We start from the raw sequence: 19,410 nt of genomic DNA, 5'->3' as shown, positions 1-19,410 counted from the left end.
AGATGTGTGCCAGAAGGAATCTCTGCCTATGAGCTCCCATTTATCTGAACAGATTTGGTGTCACCCAAATAGTTTGAGTAATCAGGAATCTGCTGTAACTTTATTTAGACCTATTTAAAGACATTTAACAGCTTTGCCTTTTTTCTTTCTACAGTGATGTTTCAATTCAACCTCAGCACCATGCCCGGAAAGCCCACCAGGCAGTGATTTTTCTCTCTGCCCCACCCCCTTTTAATGAAAACTGTTTTCACAGTCAGTTTGCTTTCGTTATTATTTTATGACTCTCTGTGAGCTTTGGCTGTGCTGGAGCGTTTGTCTCGTCTCTCCTATACATCAGCCATCTGTGCTTTATGGAGAAACACTGAAATAGATTCAGTTGCTTGACTAGCATCTGTGCCTAGCTGTGTCTAGTTTCGGTCCTGATCCTGCCACTAACTTCAGATTGGTAGACCTCTGGTCCCTCATGAAGACCCATTGATTTCAGTGGGGTTCTCTGCGAAAACAGGGGTCTGCCCACAGAGAGGCCGCAAATCAGGAAAGTGTCCCTGTTCAGGAAAGGCGCTTTGTGGGACTTAAACACATACTGATTTTAAGCATGTGCTTAACTTCAAAGACTTAATCATGTGTTTGAAGTCAATGAAGTCTGTCTGTATTCAGGAAAGCACTGTAAACACATGCTTAAATGTTCTCCTGAATCAGGGCTGGAGTCGCTTGCTGGACTGGGGCCACAGATTTCTAAATGCCTCTGTGCACGGGTCATGTGTTTCTCTATGTTCAGCCCCAAACACGATGCAGAGAGGAAGAATCCAACAGCCACAGCAGAGCCGAAGGACATTGGGTAAAATAGCTGTCACGTGCAACTGTTTCAAATAAGCCACTCCCTAGATTAACATTGTCTGAATTCAATGTAATTTTTGCTGTCATACGATATTGTACACAAGACCAGTTCATTGAACACGTAACTCAAAAAGTGAAGCCACATTTGCTATATTCTTTGTGCCTGCTTTTCTGTGGTATAGGAAAGAAACAGTGTAAACAAATGGTCAGGAAAGACATGCACTTTACATTGCAATGGACAATTAATAAAGAAATCTGGATGCTTTCATTCCACATGATGCAGCTCATCTGCCTTTTAATGTCCAGGGAAAGCATCTGCTTTATTTATTTATACATAAATAATCGTCAGAGCAATTTATGTAATTTCTTTCCTATGCTGATGTCCAAGTATTCTTCCAGAAAGCTATTAGTAATCCCAGCTGCAGCCAGGGCCATCAGTGAGAGCAGAACCACCACACTCCAGTAAAAACATGTTATCCTAGAGGACAAAAACGGAAAGAAACACAATGACAAGATGTACACGCTGTGTTTGTTGTGAAACTTTTCAGTCTACACCAGCTGATCAGAGCTGTGCCAGAGAAAAATCAGCCACTGATGAAACTGATTTGAAAAATAAATGACCTTTTCACCAGAAAGTGATTTTTGCAGGAAAAATTAGTAAATTTTCCTCTGTGAAAATGGTGATGTTCCCCCGAGGTAGTTGTGTTTGACAATTTGCAGTTTGTTCCAGAGTGGGATTGATCACAGCATGAAGAATTAGTCACTGATGTGGAAATGGAAAAATGTCATTGTGACGGGGTGGACTCCTCACACTAGCCCTGCAAGAGCTGGATTAGGCCAGGTAGGCCCAATCAGCTAATTAGACTGTAGAGGAGACTTAGGCTGGAGGCAGCTAATTAAGGACAGACTCACCTGTACAGGAACAGGCAGGGCATGTATTTGGCTAGTTGGCTGTAGGGGGGCTGCTGGGAAAGGATGTAGGGAGGTAGGTTGCAGTCATTCCAGGAGTGGAGGAAGTTGGAGGCTGGCAAACCCAAAGAGGTGGGAAGCAAGATAGGAAGCAGCCCAGGGAAACAGCAGCAAGAGGTAGGACTGTACAGGGACTGTGGCTGCTTGTTATAGGGTTCCTGGCCTGGAATCCAGTGTTGGGGGCATGCCTGGGCTCCCCTACCAGCCACTGGGGAATAGCAAGTACAGCAGGTCTGGAAAGACTGTGGATTCCCCAGAATGGGAGAACTTTAGTGACCTGGCAGGAGGGCCAAGCCACAAAGAGGAAGCTGCAGACCTGGGAGTGAGCAAGCCAGCAGAGTGAGACAAGATTGGAGAAGACAATACTGGAAGGAGTGTGCAAACTGGAAGAGCTAATCCCAGGACAGCCAGCAGGAGGCACTGCTTGTGGTGAGTGGACTCTGACAGTCACCAGTTACCTAATTTATTAATTCTCAGGAAAATGTGAAAAATCTTTCATGCAAACAAAGCTGGGAGGTTGGCACTGCTCTGCTGCAGGGGGGTGTGTGTGTGTTTGGGGGGGGGCGGTTTGCACACTTGTCAAGGCCTGGGAAAAAGGTGAACTGCCCAGGCACCTCTTATGTTTACAGATTGCAGCCTTATCACATGCAAACTGGGGTTGGTATGTTCAAGTCCGATAACTACACATGCTATGAGCTCTATGACTTAATGTGGTGTCACCTAATTTGTGCACACAATTGTGGGGTTTTGCAGCTGCAATGGGAACATGTGGGAGGCTTAAAGCGTCCTGTGCAGTAGGCAAGTAGGGAAATAATTATTTCCATTTACCTACAGAGAGGCAGACTGAGGCAAAGGTAGATTGTGTGACATGCTCAAACTCACAGAGGGAGTCAGAGTCACAGCTGAAATTAAAACTCTCAACTTCTTGGTTCACAGCCCTGTGCACAGGTCCCCTGACCACAGCTCTCTCCCAAGCCCTGGGCCCTGTGTAAGATCAGTATTGGCTGAGATAGATCATCAATACTTACTGAAGGTGGCTTTTGTTGAAAATACCAAGAAAACATTCTCGCATGGCCCTTTGGTACTTCGGGTTTCCACCAAAGGCAGAAAATGCAAATGGGAAGGAAATGTTAAGCCAAAGTTTTTGTTGGCTCTTTTAAAAACCAGTTTTCCACTCCTCAGAAAGAGTGAAATATCCCCAGCAGGCTGAGAAATGTTGGAAAAATCAAGCGTTGGCTAGATGCAGTAGGAGGCCCCCAAACATTTTTCCAAGAACGTTGTTGTGCAGTGTTTTGGGATCCAAATAGCAGTGGTCAATGGAGAAGGATTCTAGCAATAAGGAGCAAGATGGAAAAAGGAACTTGGATGCTGGCAGTCTGAACTGGAACAGTACAGAGTGTCCTACAACTGGATTGCTCTGGGGTTGCTAATTGGATACATAGTCTCACAGTTTATTATAACAGGTTACTGCTTCAAATGCAGGTCAGACTGGGAATGACCAAAATTCATCACCAGCTGAGGACCACTCAGTGGTCTATGTGAAATGTATGGGTGGTCTCTGTACAATTTCTAGTGGACAGGTATCCTCATTACAGCCGGCACCTTTGTCAGCCCGCACTGAAGATGGAATTACCTTCACACGGATAGGGCTGTCCTCTCCAGGTTGAGATCTATTGACAGGGCAGAGTGGGCAAACTGGCACTGCCTCTGCCTGGCCAGTACATGTTTTGGGCCCAATTCTCCAACCCTTACTTGTACTGAGCAGTACTTCCATGAACAGCCCCACCAAATGTAAGGGGCTGATCAGCATGGGCAAGGGTTGCAGAAACAGGCCCTTTTGCATCTCAATGGCCATTAGGTGCCTTGAAGATGTGGGCCTTTGTGAATAACTCAGTTTTCCAGGGCACCAGTCTGGCCCCTGACAGCAGCACTGAACTCAGCTTAAATAAGTGAAAAAGAGTTCCACCAAGTAACAAAGAGCAAACCCCAGTACAACAACAGACCCAGGCAATACCTTTGTTTCCTTGAGTGCAATTTCAGGAGCTGATGGTATAATTTTAAAATCATAGAGTTGCAGAGGGGGAAAGGTTTCTTAGCAAAGAAGCTTTTTTTATTTAGTTGATACAAAAAGGATATTTAATTTCAAAATGTGCATTCCCTCCTAGATATTCCTTTATAGCTATGGTCCTTTCTGGTTTTTCAGAGGGTTATCCTGACAATTGCATCCCTAACAAAGGGCAAATTTTAGGGTATAATTTTATCTGGGAGTCTCTCTCTTTCTCATTCCTTAGGGGCAGAAAGGAAGGAAGCCTTGCAAAATCGGACTACTAACTGGCACTGGGTATTTTGAGGAGCAGGGAAGAGGCAGGAGGTTAGCGTTGGTGCATTGACTCAGGAAAGTAGAGCTGGAAAACATTTTGTTATTCCTCTAGGAGCGGAGGAATGGACTAGAGGATTGTTCCCTATAAAGGTGTGTTAAAGTGCTCACCCCCAGCCCCTCAGTCTAACTGTAAACCCCTCCAGGGATGGGGGGTTTGTCTTTTCCTTGTCTTACACACTGTATTGAGGTTTAGAAGAACGTTGGCATCACAGATGAGGCTGTTTCTTTAGCCTATCTGGGTTAATACAGTACTGAGATGAAAGAGGAAACAATTTGTGAGAGTGCGCATGCGTCCCATCAGTGGCAGCATCAGATTTTGAAATGGAGAGTGGCAGGTAGAGAGATCTTGCATGGATTCCAAAGCTATTGCACATTTCTGCAATCTCAAGCCTTTGGAGGATCAGTTTAAACACTGTAAGTTTGTGCTTATCCAAAGCCTCCTCATCTGTTTGGTGAAAGTTCCTCTAGCTACAAGGTCAAATTTTCTTGCTCGTTCCCATTGTGTACTTTGTGTGGTCTGCATAATAAATACGTGAATACAATGATTTTACTATTAATGAACTGAGGAAATGCTGGCAGTAGTACAAGCCAGACAGGTTGTGTGCAAGCTTTGTCTCAACAGTCTCCAATGTAGTGCAATCCTGACCTGCAAATCTCTAGGCTTTCTATTTCTGGGCCTCTTCACTGCACATATGCCAACCCTGTTAGACTGTAGGGTGCAAAGTAGGCACCCACAAGGCATTGCACTGAGACCATCAAACCTCCTGTCTCTTGCGACCAGTAGCACATTCACGCTTTAACCTTAGGCTTCAGCTGCAGCAGCCAGCTACCTTCCCTGCGGGTTTTCATTTCAGACCTCTTGCTGACACGTTACACATGTTGCATTCAATTATAGTCACTTTTCACTACCAGTCGTTGGTGGTAAGCCCAGCTTCAGGCCACAAACTGGAGCATTCAACTTAAGCACAGATGGTGGGTCCTTCTTACCTTCCTTTTGCAGACTCTGCATATCCATGGAAGTATTTGTGATGGGTGTACATGTACACCAGACCCAGAAGGGCAGCCAATTCTGAAGGAAAAAAAGAGATTAATGGGAGAAAGTTAGTGGGGAATTTAAAAATTAGGGTTTGAAGGAACTAGTCAGTTTCATTGTGATTATTTTATTTTTGTGGTTCCAGGGGTTTTCATGGCATTTCACAGACATCTCAATCCCTTGCTGTAAACAGTCACATTTTGTTTCTGAAACAGAAGACTTTTTATCTACTTATTTTATTTGTTGCCATTAATAATTTGCATTTATATAGTATCTTTAGGTGAAAGATGGGAGTATGGTACACACTGTAAGGAATTATGCTCATGTGATATCCCTCTGAGGTAGAAAAAATATTATCCCCATTTTACAGTGGGAAAGAATTGAAGACCCGAAGGGACATAACTTGTCAATGGTCACAAGGAAGTCAATATCCGAGCTAGTCCCAGAATCCATCTCTTGTTCTACTCCAGTTCTAGGCTTGTACCCACAAGCCTCCCCAGTCCTGCCTTTAACTAGCTGATTATTAGCGTACAGGAGAGTTAATGGACTGGAAGCAGTGAAATCTTTTTCTTCTGCAATTCATAAGCATACTCTCCTTGGGGTGTTTCACTTCACTGCCTTACCAACGGCCTCAGCCATGACCTAGAAGAACCACTCTTCTGTAAAGATAAGAGGTAGATCAGTCCCCCACCATGGGACCCGTTTAGTTAGAGAGATCACAATTCAACATAAGTGTCCAACATTTGTGGAGTAAACCGAGAAAGGGGTGAATCAATTCCAGTAGCAACTAGCCAGAAAACAATGGTGAGGAGTCTAAATATGATGCACTGTCCATAAGAGATAAAGAAACGGGTTCAACAACTGCTGAACAGCAATAGAACTATATTTCAAAGAGGCAAAATGAGGCAAAAGTCTGATAGAAAGTCTCCCTGTCCCCCACCTATGGGACTGTGCCACCAACTGGTTTCACAGCTCTTCGATTCACTCTGAGCTGTTCAGGGCCTGATCTCACTTCCGTTGGTGCAACTTCAAGGACTGAAGCAGAATTATTCCCGATTTACCCTGCTGTGATGGGTTCGGTCACAGAGACCCCCTTGGGACTGTCACCTGATGTGCTACGACTACCTCTGAGCCAGTTTTCTCTGCCAGTTTGGGCCTTCAGAATCCTGCCTTGTTGAGCCAGATACGCCAGTCTGCTCCAGCACAGACCCAGGATCTGACCCACCCCCCAAAGCCGCAGACTTAACTGGAAAAGACTTAGCAAGTGCTCCTGTCTCTAGCACCCAGACACCCAGCTCCCAGTGGGATCCAAACTCGAAATAAATCCTTTTTACTCTGTATAAAGCTTTATACAGGGTGTGATACAGCATGGCCAGAGGGCAGCAGAAGAGTGTTAGAAGGGAGCCTTATTCCCTGTAGAGGGAAGAAAGTTTGCTATAAATTAATTAAAGCACCTGAAGCCAGTCACATGATAAAAAATCCCTGCTTCAATCAGACAAAAGGAGGAGTTGAAGCAGAGTGGATTGCATTGGAGCGAAGAGCAGTTTGGAGGGGTTGAAACAGAGTGGATTGGAGTTAGAGCAAAGAGCAGTTTGGAGAGAAGCAGAGGAGAGTTTGGAGAAGTGCTGTGGTGGGCTAAGAAGACCAAGACCCTATGTAAAGGGACACCTGGTTTGTGCAGAGGGAGGGCAGGAAGCCCCACAAGCTGAAGGGCAGGAGAGGGAAGTAGCCCAGGGGAAGGAATTGCTAGTTCTAATGGTTTACTGCTATCCTAGCCCTGGTCTACACTAGGACTTTAGGTCGAATTTAGCGGCGTTAAATCGATGTAAACCTGCACCCGTCCACACGATGAAGCCCTTTATTTCGACTTAAAGGGCTCTTAAAATCGATTTCCGTACTCCACCCCAACAAGTGGATTAGCGCTTAAATCGGCCTTGCCGGGTCGAATTTGGGGTACTGTGGACACAATTCGACTGTATTGGCCTCCGGGAGCTATCCCAGAGTGCTCCATTGTGACCGCTCTGGGCAGCATTCTCAACTCAGATGCACTGGCCAGGTAGACAGGAAAAGAACTGCGAACTTTTGAATCTCATTTCCTGTTTGGCCAGCGTGGCAAGCTGCAGGTGACCATGCAGAGCTCATCAGCACAGGTGACCATGATGGAGTCCCAGAATCGCAAAAGAGCTCCAGCATTGACTGAATGGGAGGTACGGGATCTGATTGCTGTATGGGGAGAGGAATCCGTGCTATCAGAACTCCGTTCCAGTTTTCGAAATGCCAAAACCTTTGTCAAAATCTCCCAGGGCATGAAGGACAGAGGCCATAACAGGGACCCGAAGCAGTGCCGCGTGAAACTTAAGGAGCTGAGGCAAGCCTACCAGAAAACCAGAGGGGCAAACGGCCGCTCCGGGTCAGAGCCCCAAACATGCCGCTTCTAGGATGAGCTGCATGCCATTTTAGGGGGTTCAGCCACCACTACCCCAGCCGTGTTGTTTGACTCCTTCAGTGGAGATGGAGGCAACACGGAAGCAGGTTTTGGGGACGAAGAAGATGATGATGAGGTTGTAGATAGCTCACAGCAAGCAAACAGAGAAACTGGTTTTCCCGACAACCAGGAACTGTTTCTCACCCTGGACCTGGAGCCAGTACCCCCCGAACCCACCCAAGGCTGCCTCCTGGACCCAGCAGGTGGAAAAGGGTCCTCCGGTGAGTGTACCTTTTAAAATACTGTACATGGTTTAAAAGCAAGCATGTGAAAGGATTAATTTGCCCTGGCATTCGCGGCTCTCCTGGATGTACTCCCAAAGCCTTTGCAAAAGGTTTCTGGGGAGGGCAGCCTTATTGCGTCCTTCATGGTAGGACACTTTACCACTCCAGGCCAGTAACACGTACTCGGGAATCATTGTACAACAAAGCATTGCAGTGTATGTTTGCTGGCGTTCAAACAACATCCGTTCTTTATCTCTCTGTGTTATTCTCAGGAGAGTGAGATACCATTCATGGTCTCCTGGTTGAAATAGAGTGCTTTTCTTCAGGGGATATTCAGAGGAGCCCGTTCCTGCTGAGCTGTTTGCCTGCGGCTGAACAGAAATGTTCCCCGCTGTTAGCCACGGGGAGGGGGGAGGGTTGAGGGGGTAGCCACGCGGTGGGGGGAGGCAAAATGCGACCTTGTAACGAAAGCACATGTGCTGTGTATGTAATATTAACAGCAAGGTTTACCATGAAAGAGTGTAGCCACTGTTTTATAAAATGTATCTTTTTAACTACCGCTGTCCCTTTTTTTTCTCCACCAGCTGCATGTGTTTCAATGATCACAGGATCTTCTCCTTCCCAGAGGCTAGTGAAGATTAGAAAGAAAAAAAAACCGCACTCGTGATGAAATGTTCTCTGAGCTCATGCTGGCCTCCCACACTGACAGAGCACAGACGAATGCGTGGAGGCAAATAATGTCAGAGTGCAGGAAAGCACAAAATGACCGGGAGGAGAGCTGGCGGGCTGAAGAGAGTAAGTGGCGGGCTGAAGAGAGTAAGTGGCGGGCTGAAGACAGGGCTGAAGCTCAAATGTGGCGGCAGTGTGATGAGAGGAGGCAGGATTCAATGCTGAGGCTGCTGCAGGACCAAACCAGAATGCTCCAGTGTATGGTTGAGCTGCAGCAAAGGCAGCTGGAGCACAGACTGCCACTACAGCCCCTGTGTAACCAACCGCCCTCCTCCCCAAGTTCCATAGCCTCCACACCCAGACGCCCAAGAACGCGGTGGGGGGGGCCACCGGCCAACCAGCCACTCCACCACAGAGGATTGCCCCAAAAAAAGAAGGCTGGCATTCAATAAATTTTAAAGTTGTAAACTTTTAAAGTGCTGTGTGGCATTTTCCTTCCCTCCTCCACCACCCCTCCTGGGCTACCTTGGTAGTCGTCCCCCTATTTGTGTGATGAATGAATGAATGTGAAGCAACAATGACTTTATTGCCTCTGCAAGCAATGATCAAAGGGAGGAGGGGGGTGTGGTTAGCTTGCAGGGAGGTAGAGTGAACCAAGGGGCGGGGGGTTTCATCAAGGAGAAACAAAGAGAACTTTCACACCATAGCCTGGCCAGTCATGAAAATGGTTTTCAAAGCTTCTCTGATGCGTACCGCGCCCTCCTGTGCTCTTCTAACCGCCCTGGTGTCTGGCTGTGTGTAACCAGCAGCCAGGCGATTTGCCTCAACCTCCCACCCCGCCATAAACGTCTCCCCCTTACTCTCACAGATATTGTGGAGCACACAACAAGCAATAATAACAGTGGGAATATTGCTTTCGCTGAGGTCTAAGCGAGTCAGTAAACTGCGCCAACACGCCTTTAAACGTCCAAATGCACATTCTACCACCATTCTGCACTTGCTCAGCCTGTAGTTGAACAGCTCCTGACTACTGTCCAGGCTGCCTGTGTACGGCTTCATGAGCCATGGCATGAAGGGGTAGGCTGGGTCCCCAAGGATACATATAGGCATTTCAACATCCCCAACAGTTATTTTCTGGTCTGGGAATAAAGTCCCTTCCTGCAGCTTTTGAAACAGACCAGAGTTCCTGAAGATGCGCGCGTCATGTACCTTTCCCGGCCATCCCACGTTGATGTTGGTGAAACGTCCCTTGTGATCCACCAGAGCTTGCAGAACTATTGAAAAGTACCCCTTGCAGTTTATGTACTCGGCGGCTTGGTGCTCCGGTGCCAAGATAGGGATGTGGGTTCCGTCTATGGCCCCACCACAGTTAGGGAATTCCATTGCAGCAAAGCCATCCACTATGACCTGCACATTTCCCAGGGTCACTACCTTTGATATCAGCAGATCTTTGATTGCATGGGCTACTTGCATCACAGCAGCCCCCACAGTAGATTTGCCCACTCCAAATTGATTCCCAACTGACCGGTAGCTGTCTGGCGTTGCAAGCTTCCACAGGGCTATCGCCACTCACTTCTCAACTGTGAGGGCTGCTCTCATCCTGGTATTCATGCGCCTCAGGGCAGGGGAAAGCAAGTCACAAAGTTCCATGAAAGTGCCCGTACGCATGCGAAAGTTTCGCAGCCACTGGGAATCGTCCCAGTCCCGCAACACTATGCGGTCCCACCAGTCTGTGCTTGTTTCCCAAGCCCAGAATTGGCGTTCCACAGCATGAACCTGCCCCATTCGCACCATGATGCATGCATTGGCAGGGCCCATGCTTTCAGAGAAATCTGTGTCCATGTCCTGATCACTCACGTGACCGCGCTGACGTCGCCTCCTCGCCCAGTATCGCTTTGCCAGGTTCTGGTGCTGCATATACTGCTGGATAATGCGTGTGGTGTTTAATGTGCTCCTAATTGCCAAAGTGAGCTGAGTGGCCTCCATGCTTGCCTTGGTATGGCGTCTGCACAGAAAAAAGGCGCGGAACGATTGTCTGCCATTGCTCTGACGGAGGGAGGGGCGACTGACGACATGGCTTACAGGGTTGGCTTCAGGGAGCTAAAATCAACAAAGGGGGTGGCTTTACATCAAGGAGTATTTCAGGCAGGACTTCACGGAGGGTTCCAATAAGAAATGGTGCACCTAAGTTATTGTTCTTATTGGAACAAGGAGGTTAGTCTGGCCTCTGATTGATACATGGCTAGATTTACCTTGCTGCACCTTCTCTGTGAGTGACTGCAGTGTGACCTAGAGGAATGAGTCCCCTAGACGGGGGGGAAGCAAATGAGTACAAAACAAATCTGGTCTATTTCTTGTTTTGATCCACTCCATCTATCTTTTACATCTTTGGCTGGCAGCAGACGGTGCAGAAGGACTGCATGCCATCCACATCTCATGGCTGCTCAGCAGAAGATGGTGCAGTACGACTGCTAGCCATCCTCATCTCTTGCCTACCTGGCAGAAGATGGTACAATACGACTACTAGCAATCCTCATCTCTTGCCTGCCTGGCAGAAGATGGTACAGTACGACTGCTAGCAGTCCGTATCGCCTGCCCGCTCATCATAAGACGGTTCAATAGGACTGACTGCAGGACTAAAGAGAATGACCTGGTCAAGTCACTCCAAATTTAGTCCCTGCGCCCATGTCTGCCCAGGCGCTCCCAGCCGACGTGGTCAGGAGCACCTCAGACACGACGATGACGGCTACCAGTCGTATTGCACCGTCTGCTGCCTGAAGGCAATGGGTTGCTGCTACTGTGTAGCAATGCCGTACCGTACTGCCAGCACCCAGGAGACATACGGTGACGGTTACCTGAGCGGGCTCCATGCTTGCCGTGGTATGGCGTCTGCATAGGTAACTCAGGAAAAAAGGCGCGAAACGATTGTCTGCCCTTGCTTTCACGGGGGGAGGGAGGGAATGGGGGCTTGACGATATGTACCCAGAACCACCCGCGACAATGTTTTAGCCCCATCAGGCATTGGGATCTCAACCCAGAATTCCAATGGGCAGCGGAGACTGTGGGAACTGTGGGATAGCTACCCACAGTGCAACACTCCGGAAGTCGACACTTGCCTCGGTACTGTGGAAGCACTCCGCCAAGTTAATGCACTTAGAGCATTTTCTGTGGGGACACACACACTCGAATATATAAAACCGACTTCTAAAAAACCGACTTCTATAAATTCGACCTAATTCCGTAGTGCAGACATACCCCTAGGGCCCCTGGGCTGGGACCTGGAGTAGAGGGTGGGCCTGGGTCCCTCCCTCTCCACTTCCCTCCTCTAGGACACTAGTGGGGCAGTTAATACTCCAGTTCAGGGGCAAGAAACGGTGCCCTGAACCCCCACCCAAGAAGAGAAAGCGCGAGGCCCATCATAGTAGTGCCGGCAATTTGCCACAAGGGTAAACTCATAAATTGTCTGCCCTCTATAACACTGAGAAAGAGACATGCACAGATGTTCCCCCCTCCCCCCCCCAGGTATTAATTGCTTACTCTGGGTTCAATAATAAGAAAGTAATTTTTCTTAAGTATAAAACGTAGGATTTAAGTGGTTCTAAGTAATAACAGACAGAATAAAATAAGTTTCCAAGCAAAATAAAACAAAACATGCAAGTCTAAGCCTAATACAGTAGGAAACTGAATACAGGCAAATCTCACCCTCAGAGATGTTCCAATAAGCTTTTCACAGGCTAGAGGCCTTCCTAGTCTGGGCCAAATCCTTTCCCCTGGTACAGTTCTTGTTAGCTCCAGCTCAGGTGGTAATTAGGGGATTTCTCATTACTGGAACCCACCCCCTTATATAGCTTTGGCACAAGGCAGGAATCTTTTGTCTCTCTGGGTCCCCACCCCTCCTTCTAAATGGAAAAGCACCAGGTTTAAGATGGATTCCATTATCAGGTGACATGGTCACATGTCCTGTGAGACCCCAAGCCTTCATTCCTCCTGGCCTAACTCACAGGAAGGCTTGCAAGTAAACAGAGCCATTTACAACCAGTTGTCCTAGTCAGTGGTAGCCATCAAGATTCCAAACCACCATAAATGGCCCACACTTTGAATAATCACAATAGGACCTCAGAGTGAAACTAGAAATATGAAATATAAGATACAAGAATGATACATTTATACAAATAAGATAACCGCACTCAGTAGATTATAAAATTTGTAATGATACAAAAGACCTTTTGCTTGAAGCATATTCCAGTTACATTATACTCACACTCATTAGCATATTTTCATAAAATCATATGGAGTGCAACGTCACACCCTGGTGTCGAGAAAGACTGGAATCAGATCCTTGTGAGCCCAGACCCTGATGCTTTGGAGAAGAGGAAACTGTGTGGCCCCACTCCTCCCCTTTATGGAGTCTTTTATCAGCATGGTAGACCTGAATCAGCTTATGTAATGAAATCAGTAAAATCACACAGCAGTCCCAAAAGTAATATCCCTGTTGCTCTGGGATGCCTTTACACCATCCTGGGCGAGCCCAGCAAAAGCACAGGGAACTAAATAGAGGAAATTAAATACCTGCAGTATCTTTCTGCATTTTTCTGATTTAACCCTAGCCAGCCCTCCTAAAATCAGCCACATTGTCCTGGGCTTGTCTGGGCAACAGGTAGAGTCCCCTATTCTTTTAGTCTAACAAAATACTTGGAAAAAATAATTTTTACTATATTCCACACTGATGTCAGTGAAGAAGAGACTCTTACTGGGCATGCTGACTGGGAAAAATAATTAAAATGGGAAGTTACCCTGGTCCCTTTCGCCTCTCCTTTCCTCTCAAAAGGGAGATACTACAGTAGGTGGCTAAAAGAAAAGGAGTACTTGTGGCACCTTAGAGACTAACCAATTTATTTGAGCATGAGCTTTCGTGAGCTACAGCTCACTTCATCGGATGCATGCCGTGGAAACTGCAGCAGACTTTATTTATACACAGAGAATATGAAAAAATACCTCCTCCCACCCCACTGTCCTGCTGGTAATAGCGTTGGCTAGCAAACACTTCTGTCTTTTCCAAGGGCCTGGCTCTGATTTCACTTATACAATTGTGTGGCACCAGTATCTCCATTGATTTAAATGGCATTACTCTGGATTTATATTGGCAAAAATGAGATTAGGATCTGGGTGGGGAAGAAGTTAGCCTCCAGAAGGTGCCTTTTTGTAGGAAATCACATATCACCTGTAAAACAAAGAGAAATTAGCGCCTTTAATGACTGTATAAATGGAGGGAAAATTAGTAGCCGGGACAAGAGAAGCCAAAAAGGGGAGGAAACTAAATGGCACTTGTACTTATGCATCTTCTCTCCAGCCACATTGACTCTGCTAGGCCAGAACACCAGCCAGAGAAAGAGTTAATAAGAAAACAGAGATGAGAACAAGGGTTATTGTTTTACCAGGAGCAGTCACAAGAGATCCAGCTCCAAATTGAGCCAATGTCATCATCACTAGGAGATCCCTGGACAGTGTCACAGGACTTCCTGGGTGACTGGGAAAGCCACATAAGCCTTGCCCATGTGAACGCATTCTGAATAGAGGTGGGCGAATATTTTCAGATTGCCCCCCAAAAATGTGGCTTTGGGTCAACCAAAGCTATGTAAATTTGGGTCGACTCTGAAGAATAGTTCCCCTTCCCCGCAAAACCCTCCTGAAAAAGTCACTTTGTTTAAATGTTTAATATTTTTTGTTTCAAAAGATGGTGTTGAAAGTTAGCTGGATGTATTTTTTTTAAAAGCGGGGGTGGGCAGAGTGAAAGAAACCTGAATATGAAACAGTTTTTAAAATGGAGGGGAAAATTTCATTTCAGGTTGGAAGAAAATGTTTTGACCCAAATCATTCCCCCACCCCACCCCGAGTTTCTGATTTGATCACCAAACTGAAAAATCAATTATTTGCTCAGTTCCAATTCTGAATCCCTCTTTCCAGCACTGGTGCAATTTCACCTGTGCTGACAATGCTGTTGTAAGTGCTAGTATAGACAGGGTTTCTTCAATTCCCTGTTCTCAGCTGTATTAAATACAGGGGTTAAAGTAAGAAGGGGCACAGCTCTCTCTCCTCTGCTAAAAGAAAAAGGGGGCTCCCATTCTCTCCCTGGCTTGCTCTCCCCTTCTCCTCCTCAGCTAGTACAGGCAGAGTTCCTGCTGTTGTTTTAATCTACTTTAACCACAGACTCAATCTGAAGATCTTCAAAACCCAAATAGATTTTTTGTGACACGGTGCTGAAAATGCCTGAGCCCGTGTAGGCCACATCTACAATAGTGCTCATCATGTTGCACAACTGTTCCAGTGTAGACATGGCCTTAGGGCCTGCTGCTGAAAAGTGGCAAACATGCACAATCCCACTGAAGTCAAGGTCAAACCCTGAGCAGTTTGTGCCCGTTTCCCAGGCTGTGAAACAGGGCTAATAATACTTTTCTGCCTCACAGGGGAGGTGCAGGGCATCCTGTTTGTACAGTGCTTTGAGACCTTTCGATGCAAGGCACCATATGATTGTAGCTATTATCATATTCACGTCTGTGTTCTGACAAGCTTGGCTGCCTTAATGCACTCAGTTTTGGATCTCTTTTGAGGAAAAGTTACTAGCTCTGTCTCCCCGGAGATGAAGTGGGCATTAATAATCCCATTTCACTTAGGCTGTCAAAATGGACTTTAACCCTAAATTCTGGGAGGCCCTTCTAGTCCAGAGTTTTTCAATCTGTTTTTTAAAACTGGATCTGTTACAGGCAAGATTATGATGGCACCTCCTATTATTAAGGTTGCCTGTCACTCCCTATTATGTCTCTATTTTCGGTTGCTTACAACTATGACAAACTTAAACATTTTGGCTAAAATTTTCTCCGTCAGGTGTTTGTCTCGGACAGAACTTTTGGGGGAAAATTTCAGCCAAAATGGTGGTGGTTTCCAAGAATGATATGTTGTTTTGCCAATGCTAAAAAAAAAAAGTTGGCAACTTTTTCTTTCATAAGCTCTAGCACCTGCCAGGCTTTCAAGCAATGACTTAAAATTTGGCATTGCGGGGGTGGCTTTTGTACCAGGGATGTGCCTTTTGCCATACTTGTAAAAATCTGCCTGTATCTGGCCACATAATAAGCCTTTGAAAAACTGCAATTCATATATACTCTGCAGAGATTCCTTAGATTTTTGCAGCGAAATTCACTGAAGATGCTGTCTGCACTAGGCATGCTCCAGACTGGAGGCACAAATTTAACAGTGAGGAGAAAACAAAATATTGGATAACTGATCACTAAGTGAGCACCATCCAGTCCATGTGCTGAATGAGGCATGTGGAAAAGTGAGTGTGTGATGATGTAATGAAAGACTGCATCATAATGCATAGGCAAAAGGGGTTGCACAGGCAACCTTAATTCTGGCATTTCTTAACTTTTTTGAGTACTTGACTTTGCTACCATGATAATGTTATTTTAAGTCAAGTACTCAAAAGTTAAGAAATGCCAAAGTTAACGTTGCCTGTGCAACCCCTTTTGCCTATGCATTTTATATATATACAATAAAAAAATTGTGGCCTGCCTTTGTCCAGCAGACATCAGAGGGTAAGAACCAGGCACATCTAGTTTTTATTCACACCAATGGCATTTCCTTTATATTTATTTCTAGAATATTCCCCCTTGCTGCAGTTTTTACTCCCTGATCATCTTGTATTTGTGGGAGAACAATTGGGGGATGAGTCAGAATCACACTGCATTTCCTATTGCAAGACTCATTCCATGTATCAGTGTGACGGGATGTTCATCCCACACTTTTCCTGAAAGCATTAATGCATACTAATTAACGAAACAGGCCTCAGTAGAGAGGAATGAGGTGGCTAAGCAATCCTCTGACTGAATGAAGAAACCCAGCTGAGGAGGAATGCGCTGGGCTGAGACTAAAGGCAGGAAATTGGCAGCAGAAAGGGGCTGCTGGGAAAGTCTGCAGTCACTTCCTGGGAGAAGAGAGGTGACTTTGGGCTGGCAAAGCTGGAAAAAGGAGGAAGCCAGGAACACAGAGTAGAGGGCAGGCCCATGTTCCCCTGCCAGATGCTGAGGGAGTGACACTACAAGGCAGTGAATGAGTAGACTACCTAGGACTGCTGAAGGAAGATTTTGGTATCCCAGAACGGGGAAACACATGGAATGACTGGCCGTAGGGCTGAGACAGCAGCAGCTCGTGGAGTGAAATGGATGCAGACCCAGAGAGAGGCAGAGGACTGCATGCAAATGTGGGAAGGGGTGTCAACCTCGCAAGCTATTCCCCAGAACGATCAGGAGGAGGCGCCATCCCAGTGGTGAGTTGAGCACCCTCAGAATCAGGTTCTCAGCTAGAGGGGCAAATGAGAATTTTACTTTCTGAAATGAATGGAGAAAATGAGCTTAAATACTGAAAAAAAGGAGAAAGCGTTTTATCTTTTTTTGGGAGGGGGGGTGCATTTGAATATGTGGAGGCTTATTTTCTCTCTGGAGAAACATAATGAAAACTGTTGTTAATGATAACAATGTACAACACAGGTTTTTATACAGATTAATAAATTTACCTTCCGAACACTCCTCTGAAATATTAATAATAATTCTTTACTTACTAGTGGCATTAGGTGTTAGGAGGGGATTCCGTATGTGAAAAAGAGGAAAGACTATTTATGCTAAATTCTGCCCTTGGATGCATATTTTGGGTTCCTAATGGGAAGTCCTCACATATTGGTCTGGCCTAAAGAAGTCAGTGGTAAGAACATCAAGGTTTGCATCCTTAGTCTGCAATGAGTAAAAGTTGGTAGAACAGAAACATGTAAAATACCAAGATCATTCTGGAGCCTGTTTACTCTTCCTCATAACTCAAGAACAAGGGGCGTAAAGAGGTAACATTTAAAGCCAATAAAAGGACATCTAAATTAACCTCAGGGTACAACTGAAACTATTATAGCTGATAAAACATTGTTTAGGCCAAAATAAAACAACAATTGTGTTTACCTTGTTTGAAAAACCAGCCTGCAATCCAAAGAGCAACCAGAAAGATTGAATAAAACTCCACACAGTTTTGTCTATGGAATAAATTAATAAAAAAGTTACCTGAGCAAGAAAGAAACTATGGGTGGGATTTTCAGAAGCTCTCCGCTTTGGCCAAATGCTGTTCCCAGTGAAATTCATGCCATTGGCTTGGATGGGAGCAGAGAGAGGCCAACAATGAGCACTTTTGAAAAATCTCACTCTTCTGTGTCTTTTCAAATATGTACAGTTCTGTTCCTATCATTGTGACTGAAATACTAGGCCTTGGTCTGACTATTCCTATGACTATAGTATCAAGCATGACAAGCACATGGTAGAACTTCTAAATGATTACAACAACAGTAATGGCTTGAAAACACAACTTTCAGTTGTACCTGATATCACATTGTTTTTTTCTTTTCCTTTGCTCATATTCAAAATTTTAGTATTTCTTTTTTACTTAAGGCAACTTTCTATAACTGGATATTTTTATTATCCAGTAATGTTAGTTACATTAGATAGGATTGTTTTAAAATAACCCTTACATTGCACATTAAAATCTCATGCTTCAGGGCATAAGCCAATCACTAAATGAAATGATCTAAGACAGAGGTTCTCAAACTGTGGAGAGACCCTCCGCTCCTTCCCAGCCCCAGCTCGGGGGCTGCCGCAGCAGGGGAGACAGGGCACATCCATCACATTAGAAAGGTAAGACTACTGATATTAAAATATGAGTTGTGTGCTTTTATTTGTAGAACAAAAAGTTTATTAAGTTTTTGTTTTAATATAGTGCTTTTATCCAAAGTGCTTTACAACAGTTAGGTTTCAGAGTAACAGCCGTGTTAGTCTGTATTCGCAAAAAGAAAAGGAGGACTTGTGGCACCTTAGAGACTAACCAATTTATTTGAGCATGAGCTTTCGTGAGCTACAAATAAATTGGTTAGTCTCTAAGGTGCCACAAGTACTCCTTTTCTTTTTACAATAGTTAGCTAATGGTACAAACAAGATTTGGAAAGATCATTAAGTGATCTCAGCAATTTTCAAGTGGTCTGCAGCGGGAAAAAAAAAAGTTTGAGAATCACTGCTCTAGGAAAACATTCCTCCATGGGCAGGTTATTCCACAGTTGTCCACTGATCCACTTTGGCTTTTCTTGCATCAAGGGATGGTGATGTATCTGGTATTTGCCACTCTGAGCAAAGTTCCTTGACTCGATGAACCACTAGATAGATCCAGTATGACAGTTTCTATGTTAAACCAACCAAACCTAAATAAAAAGCTGGAAGCTAAATGATGTGACAGTTGAAGCTTTAATTAAACTTCACAGGGAGTGAAGTAAGTGGGTTGCATTGTTCATCTAGTGTACTCTATTCAAAAAGTAATTGCTGAATGGTTTGTCCTATGTCTGAGACACTTTTGTGGGTATAGGTGTGTAGTTACTAGTTTGGTACTTGTGACAACTATTGGTTTTTTTTGTTTTTTTTAGGTAAAAGGATACAAAAATAGGTGACTCACCAGGACAAGTTTCTTAAATGCTCATTAATTTTTTAACTCAAACTAATTAGCCAATTTACCTGTATATTCTCAGAAATTTCAGTCTTTCATCACAGATGCCCTATAAATTTGGGGAATATACATTGTAATCTTCATAAAAACAAAAAGGCTAAAACCCTGCTTAAAATAAACTCAAAGCAGCCTTAAGTGTGAAGTTTTGACCAGCATATTCACATTAAATAGCTCTGATCTGTTGTTCAATTTCTCTAGAGATGTTGAGTAGCCATAGTGTATTGTCTGTCTGAGCTTT

The 19,410-nt window shown here is 45.1% G+C and overlaps 1 protein-coding gene across 3 annotated transcripts in view; it reads right to left on the bottom strand.

Moving 5' to 3' along the window:
* MGST2 (microsomal glutathione S-transferase 2) overlaps window positions 1-19,410 on the bottom strand; it is an 80,130-nt gene that overhangs the window by 2,823 nt on the left and 57,897 nt on the right. For 2 of the 3 annotated variants that reach the window (XM_073341175.1, XM_073341177.1), the window contains 2 exons: window positions 17,594-17,664; window positions 5,174-5,255 (listed from right to left, as the gene is read on the bottom strand). In XM_073341175.1, coding sequence (XP_073197276.1) covers window positions 5,174-5,255; window positions 17,594-17,664 — 153 coding nt within the window. Of the gene's footprint in view, window positions 1-886; window positions 1,316-5,173; window positions 5,256-17,593; window positions 17,665-19,410 lie in introns of those variants that run through there. The other variant, XM_073341176.1, reaches the window with a different exon arrangement.

This window comes from Lepidochelys kempii, chromosome 4, assembly GCF_965140265.1.
Source record: "Lepidochelys kempii isolate rLepKem1 chromosome 4, rLepKem1.hap2, whole genome shotgun sequence".
Classification (NCBI taxonomy): domain Eukaryota; kingdom Metazoa; phylum Chordata; order Testudines; family Cheloniidae; genus Lepidochelys; species Lepidochelys kempii.
Note: the sequence above shows the minus strand (reverse complement) of the source record. Positions and strands in the feature narration are given on the sequence as shown.